The following is a 7,530-nucleotide window of genomic DNA, read 5'->3' as shown; positions in this document are numbered from 1 at the left end:
GTCGTTTAAGTCTTGTTGGTTTTGGCAAACGACTACGTCGCATTAAACCGTTCCCGCCGCGTGGGCTATAGTTTGTGGACTACGGTTGCGGTTTGGTTATAAATCCCCGCGATCTCCGCAACACGAGCGACGAATATTCGGTGGCGTTGTAATTATGTTGAGTTGATTTCACAGAACCACAAGGTTAAGAACAAGAAATTATGGCAAACGTATCCGTTGATAAGGAAATATTTTTCCGGCGCATGAAGCGGCTTTATACCGCGTGGAAGGTAAGATATTTGATATGTTTGATACCGTTGTTTGAGAACAAACGCAGTCATTTGACAAACAACGAATGATCATTTTTTGTTGAACAGGACGGGGAAGTTGGTACGGACGATAGTTTTAGTAAAATGGATTGCCTTGTCTCTGCAGTGGGCACCGATGAAGATATCGTGTATAGCAAATCAACAGCATTGCAAGTAAGCTGTACCCTTTATATTGCTCCAATATGCTTTTGCTTGTTGTATACTTGTTGTATACTCATAAACAATAATAAATAATAACCTAATTGTTGTAATTCTAAAAGATAGACATTTTTGATAGAGATCTGCATTTTTCGTGAGCACGAGCGTATAGCTTCTTAGTTTGTTACAGTGAAAAAAAAAAGAACAATTTCTGAAATTGTAAGTATTATTAAGTGTGTGCTCGAATTGGCATTGATAGATATCTGAATAAATTTCAATTATATAACTGAAATGTTATAATTTTTCTTGATTGTATTATACAAATTGTAGAAAGACATTGTACAAATAGTATAATCTACTTTTATTGTATGAATTTTAATTCTCTGTTGTTATGTAAATGTAGAAGGTAAAATTAACATTTACATTTTATTTCAGACGTGGCTCCTCAGTTATGAACTTACAGATACTATAATGATATTAGCAGAGGAGTCTATTTGCTTTTTAGCTAGTAAGAAAAAAATTGAATTTTTGAGGAAACTAGAAAATCAGAAAACAGAAGAAACTGGCGTGCCTTCTGTGAAATTGTTTGTGAGAGACAGAGTATGTATTTTTCATAGTCTGTTTTATCATATTAATATAATTAATATGTATTTATTTAATATTTAATGTCAAGTATAATTTTAATATTTTACTTTTAAAGTTGGTGTTAATATCTTTCTTTTTTTTTCAAAGAACGATGAAGACAAGGCAAATTTTGTCAAACTTATCGAGATTATAAAACAAAGTAAGAAGGGTAAAACATTGGGTGTTTTTTCCAAAGAAAATTATCCAGGTGCCTTTATGGATGCATGGAGATCTACATTGAAATCAGAATCTTTTGATACGGTGTGTGTTGTTCCTTTCTTAATATACAACATACTTTGATTATTGTTTCATAATATACGTCAATCTTTTTAGGTTGATGTAAGTGCTGCAGCAGCGTATGTAATGTGTCCAAAAGAAGACGCTGAAATTCACACCATAAAAAAAGCGTGTTTAGTATCTGTGGACGTTTTTACAAAGTATCTTAAGGATCAAATTATGGAAATTATAGATTCTGATAAGGTATTCGATTTCTATTCGCGTAGAAATATGCTTTATTCTTAAACTTGCGAAACATCACATGCGAAGACTTTTTCTAATATGTAAACATTTTTATTTTAGAAAGTTAAACATTCGAAGCTTGCTGAAGGTGTAGACGCTGCTATAACGAATAAGAAGTATGTGACTAGTGTCGATGTTACTCAAGTTGATATGTGTTACCCTGCGATAATACAAAGTGGTGGGAATTATTCCCTAAAGTTTAGTGTCGTTAGCGATAAAAACACTTTGCATTTCGGTGTTATCGTTTGCTCTCTTGGAGCGCGTTACAAATCTTATTGTTCCAATATAGTTCGAACACTGTTAGTAAATCCTACTAAATCCATTGAGGTAAATTTCAAATAAATAATAATATGCTTTAATAATGAATAGGTTTAATTAATTATGTGCGTTCATTGTAGGATAATTATAACTTCCTTTTACAATTAGAAGAAGAGATTCTGAAGAAGTTAGTGGCTGGAGTAAAGATAAGCGAAGTATACGAAACGGGGGTGAAGTACGTAAAAGATGAGAAACCAGAAATGATTGACCATCTAACTAAACATTTTGGATTTGCAATGGGTATCGAGTTTAGGGAAAGTTCGTTACTTATTGGTCCAAAAACTCATGCAACATTAAAAAAAGGCATGGTATTCAACGTAAATGTTGGACTGGCTAATCTTACGAATTCAGAAGCCATTGATAAGGAAGGAAAGATCTATGCACTTTTCATTGGTGATACAGTTATGATTAATGAGGTATTGATTTATATGCTTCAAACACATTATCACTTCTTTTTTAATGTATCAAAGAATGGGAATTATAATAAAATAATTTTAGGGACAACCTGCTACAAATTTAACACCGTCGAAGAAAAAGGTGAAAAATATTGGAATATTTGTCAAGGATGAAGAGGACGAGGAGGAGGAAGGAAGTGGGAAAGAAAATGAACCTAAACCTGAGATTCTTGGTCGTGGAAAGAGAACAGCTGTAATAGAATCTAAGTTGAGAACAGAACACAGTTCTGAGGAAAAAAGAAAGCAACATCAAAAAGAACTAGCACAACAGCTAAATGAAGTTGCAAAAGCTCGATTAGCTCAACAATCTGGTGGGAAGGAACAAGAAAAGATACGGAAATCAACAGTATCATATAAAAGTTTGAGTCATGTGCCACGAGAACCGGAAGTAAAGGAATTAAAGTTATTCGTTGGTAAGTGCATTTGTATGTTGTTTATAAAATAAAGTTACATTACATACAGTATTTATTATACATCACAATTATATTTCAGATAAAAAATATGAAACTGTAATTTTACCCATCTTTGGAATTCCTGTGCCCTTCCACATATCCACAATCAAAAATATTTCTCAATCAGTAGAAGGAGATTATACCTATCTCCGAATAAATTTTTTTCATCCTGGTGCCACAATGGGACGGAACGAAGGTGGATCTTACCCACAACCCGATGCTACATTCGTGAAGGAAGTGTTAGTACATAATTTCATTTTCATTTTTTATGTTTACTCGCAATTTAAATTGATCTTAAAACCAATTATACAAACATATGACAACGAGCTTTTTATTTTTATGTTTAGAACATATCGTAGTACAAACACCAAAGAGCCTGGTGAAATTTCAGCACCATCTTCTAATTTAAACACAGCCTTTAGATTGATCAAAGAAGTTCAGAAGAAATTTAAAAACAGAGAAGCAGAGGAGAGAGAAAAGGAGGACCTTGTAAAACAGGACACTTTAATACTCTCTCAAAATAAGGGTAATCCAAAACTGAAAGACTTGTACATTCGACCAAATATCGTCTCGAAGAGAATGACGGGAGGTTTAGAAGCACATGTAAATGGATTCCGTTATACTTCAGTTAGAGGAGATAAAGTTGACATTCTTTACAATAATATTAAGAATGCCTTTTTCCAACCCTGTGATGGTGAAATGATCATATTGCTTCATTTTCATTTAAAGGTATATATCTTTGTTTTTGTTATATTTATTGTTATGAGCGATCAATTACTAAATAGAAATTATTTTCAGCACGCTATTATGTTTGGTAAAAAGAAGCACGTAGATGTGCAGTTTTACACAGAAGTTGGTGAAATCACGACAGATTTAGGAAAACATCAACACATGCATGACCGTGATGATCTTGCTGCTGAACAATCGGAACGAGAACTTAGGCACAAATTAAAAACTGCCTTTAAAAGTTTTTGCGAAAAGGTACTGTTAATTGAGTCAAGCATTTTATTTATCATTTCTTATTCACTGATCAAATATTATTATTTGTATACAGGTCGAAAGCATGACGAAACAAGAAATCGAATTTGACACACCATTCAGGGATCTGGGATTCCCCGGAGCACCATTCAGGAGTACTGTTCTTTTACAACCCACTAGTGGTTGCTTAGTAAATCTTACAGAATGGGTAAACTTTATTTCATATGTAATTACTTTTATATTAAATATAAATATCAACTTATTAACATTTATTTTCATATTTCAGCCTCCATTTGTTATAACTTTAGAAGATGTCGAACTTGTTCATTTTGAAAGAGTACAGTTTCATCTGAAAAATTTTGATATGATTTTTGTTTTCAAAGACTATCATAGAAAAGTCGCCATGTTGAATGCTATTCCTATGAATATGCTGGATCATGTAAAGGAATGGCTAAAGTAAGTTTTTTGGCGTTTTTTTATATTCTTTATTGAAAATTTCTCGATAATAAAACATAAACGTGTAACATCTTTTTTAGTTCATGCGATATCAGATACACAGAAGGTGTACAATCTTTGAACTGGACAAAGATTATGAAAACTATCACGGATGATCCTGTAGGATTCTTTGATAGCGGTGGTTGGAGTTTCTTAGATCCAGAAAGTGACGCAGAAAACGATGAGGTAGAAGACGAAGAAGAAGAAGAGGATGATGCTTATGAAGTATGAAATATATTTAGCTAAATAATTACAGATAATGTAATACAAATCTATATATTATAAGAGTAATAATTGTTATGTTTTATTTGTAGCCATCTGATTTTGACACTGAAGAGGAATCTGATGATGATTCTGAATACTCTGAAGCTTCAGAAGACTCAGACAGTGAAGGTAATATTTAAAAACTTTATTTAGATATTAAAAGAATGTATTTGACTTATTACTTAACATTTGTTTTTGTTTTTTTTTTTTTTCCTAAATTTTCATTTTAGAAGAAGAATTGGGTAGCTCTGAGGAATCTGGTAAAGACTGGTCTGATTTGGAACGAGAAGCAGCTGAGGAAGACAAAGAAAGAGGAGAGGATAGATTTCATGATGATTATAATTCAAGTAAAAAGAAGAAAGGAAGTCGAAAACATTCACCTTCACCATCAAAAGACAGGTATATTGTTCAATCTTATATTTTTATACAGATATAATGAAGCGAAAACAGCGAAGATAGCAATAAAATTAAATTTTTACTATATTCCTTAACATTGACACTAATTCAGATGTATAATTTATAGGCATAATTCGAAGCACAAGAGTTCTTCAAGTTCAAAAAGCAAAAGTTCGTCCAGTAGTAAAGATAAAAAATCATCGTCATCAGACAAGCATAGGTAAGAAATGCACTTCTTTTCACAATGTAGATTTTCGACTATATTAACCTTTTCGCATCTATGGACGAAATATCATTCATGATATTTGAGACGAGATGTTGCATATGTCTTTTCGTTAGAGCTCGTGACTTCTCGTTCAATGATTCGAATAAAAATAAATTTCTAAGACAACGCGTTTATGAATATGAAAGGTATTAACAATGTTAAGTAAATAAAAAGTTGAAAAAAATAATTCAAAATGTGGTGTTTGATATTACTTTTCAAGATATTTCGCCCAGAATATATCATGAGCAATTTTGTATAAAGAAATATACATTACGTTCTCGGATACGAAGGGGTTAAACATATAAAGAAATTTTGTGGTAAAATTATGCTGAGTATATGCTTCAATAATTAAAGATCGGATCGATCGCGGAGTGGAGGATCACACAAGAAAGTGTCTCCTTCCAAATCATCCAAGCACAGGTGATTAACATTAACATATATATGCTTGACGATGTTACATTTAAGGTTTTTGTTTTCTGTTTAGTCCCAAGAAGAGCGACAAACACGATAAGCATGACAAACACAAGTCATCTAACCATTCTTCGTCTAATAAGAAACGATCTCGCGAAGACAGTGAAGAGCGAAATGATAGGGGATCGAAGAAATCTAAGTATATATAAATATTTTATAATTTATATTTATACTCCAATTTATAATATTCTTTCTTTTAAATTACCAACATACATTACAGGAAATAAGGAACGTGTTATTTACGCATTGAAGGAAGCACATATGAAAACACGAACACCGAATATTGATTCTATATTAAACTTTGTTATGGTACGTCGATTAAATTAGAAGGATAGTACATTTTCTTGCATTGATTCATTTAAACTGTTAGCAAACGATTTGTTATTGATATTATTTAAAAGTTCGATAGTGTGCTGATAAGAAACAAATACTTGTCTACATCTACTGGATGATAGCGATGTAATATGTATAAACTTGTGCGAGTAATTTAACATGAATTTATGAATGAATTTTTTTAATACATGTACATAAAAGTCTTTTTTAAGTAAAAAATGTCTAATTATATAATATAGCTACTAACACGTATCGTTTCATTCCATTGTTCGTTTGCTAGTAGTATTCAAATGTATTTGTAATAACTTATTAAGTTTGTGAATTGAAAATGCATTAACGCATTGACGCATTGAAATGGCATTCATTGTACAGATAGTATATATAAAAAGAAAAAAGCAACTGGTCTCGTCTGTTATGAATATCATTCTTTATTAAATATACATGAAAATTAATTCGTTACTATACAATAAACAATAGAAAAACTTACAGGTATAATTGTAATACATTCTCAATGCAAGACAATGCACTAGGGTTAACTATCGTATATAAGAGGCCCAGAACATAAACATTAATTTACTAAGCAAAGAAAGCTGGAATGGATCAAAATCTTTGATAATTTTGTTCATATAGCTCTGAAATTTGTACCTTGGTAAACAAAATAAATACTTTTTAAGTTATTTATCATTAATATGCGAAACATTATCACTTATTGACAGAGTGCCCATAAAAATAAAATTAAAATAGAATTGAAAAATTTTTAAAGACGGCACACTATCACTTAATTTTTATTACTTTCATTGGAGTTAAAATTCTTTTGGCTTTGCAGCAGCACAAAGGCGTAATTCAATTGTCCTTCAGATCTTATGTAATTACTTTCCTTTTAACTTCGCCAAAAGAAAAAAGAAAGGGATATCGAATTCAGGATTTCAGGTTCGTATGAAAGCGAAAGTAAAATGAAAGTATTTTCAGTATTTTACTAAATTTTATCGTATTCTCGACTCATCTCTTTTTTCTTTTCAATATCTGATTTGGTAATAGACGTGGAGGAACTGTTACTGGTAATTTGTTATTATGTTTGAATTTCTTGGCAATGCCATGCAATAAATGCCAAAGAAGAATCATTTCAATAGTAATGTAAATGTAGGTGAAGTGAAAGTGTACCTCTGGTTAGTGGTTCTGCAGCTTTCTCCATAACATCACTAAGTATATATATAAATGTGTATATGTATATATATATATATATATATATATACATTTCTGGCAAGTGACTTAGTTCAATGTTTCACAAGTTGTGAATGACATTTTTTTTTTTTTTTTTTTTTACACTGAATGATTATTATTCAGAATGTGTGTTGTAATACTCTTTTTATGAACGATGTTGGCGAAAGACCAGTTCAAAGTATTTTAAGTATGTAACAAATTTTATAAAATCGAGCAAAATAAATCGTCGTCTTTTTTCAAATAATTATTTTTATAATTAAATATTCAAATGTTCTTGTCATTTCACTTTTATG

General features: G+C 31.2%; 1 protein-coding gene across 2 annotated transcripts; it reads left to right on the top strand.

The window, feature by feature from the left end:
* Positions 1-40: 40 nt before the first annotated feature.
* Positions 41-6,704, top strand: LOC122537773 (FACT complex subunit spt16). Of its 2 annotated transcripts, XM_043671295.1 has the most exons (20): positions 42-269; positions 357-461; positions 882-1,046; positions 1,179-1,331; positions 1,404-1,550; positions 1,650-1,916; positions 1,988-2,323; positions 2,406-2,775; positions 2,855-3,053; positions 3,162-3,543; positions 3,613-3,795; positions 3,869-4,000; positions 4,079-4,248; positions 4,329-4,512; positions 4,602-4,680; positions 4,782-4,950; positions 5,075-5,167; positions 5,567-5,632; positions 5,697-5,822; positions 5,904-6,704. In XM_043671295.1, exons 1-20 carry the CDS (start codon positions 201-203, stop codon positions 5,908-5,910), a joined length of 3,402 nt encoding a protein of 1,133 aa, XP_043527230.1. In that variant the 5' UTR covers positions 42-200; the 3' UTR covers positions 5,911-6,704. The 2 variants fall into 2 exon arrangements, with proteins under 2 accessions (XP_043527241.1, XP_043527230.1); XM_043671306.1 differs by lacking the exon at positions 5,567-5,632 and having other exon boundaries at positions 41-269.
* The last annotated feature ends 826 nt before the right edge of the window (positions 6,705-7,530 follow it).

Source organism: Frieseomelitta varia, unplaced genomic scaffold (assembly GCF_011392965.1).
Source record: "Frieseomelitta varia isolate USP_RPSP 00005682 unplaced genomic scaffold, Fvar_1.2 scaffold_163, whole genome shotgun sequence".
In the NCBI taxonomy this organism is placed as follows: domain Eukaryota; kingdom Metazoa; phylum Arthropoda; class Insecta; order Hymenoptera; family Apidae; genus Frieseomelitta; species Frieseomelitta varia.
This window is presented reverse-complemented; position numbering and strand designations above follow the sequence as displayed.

What these genes read in the sequence shown, in the direction of transcription:
- LOC122537773 (XM_043671295.1), top strand. Translation starts at nt 201, where the DNA reads ATGGCAAACGTATCCGTTGATAAGGAAATATTTTTCCGGCGCATGAAG. An exon ending in GCAAATCAACAGCATTGCAA is followed by an intron (nt 462 to 881) that starts GTAAGCTGTACC and finishes ATTTTATTTCAG; the next exon opens with ACGTGGCTCCTCAGTTATGA. An exon ending in AATCAGAATCTTTTGATACG is followed by an intron (nt 1,332 to 1,403) that starts GTGTGTGTTGTT and finishes CAATCTTTTTAG; the next exon opens with GTTGATGTAAGTGCTGCAGC.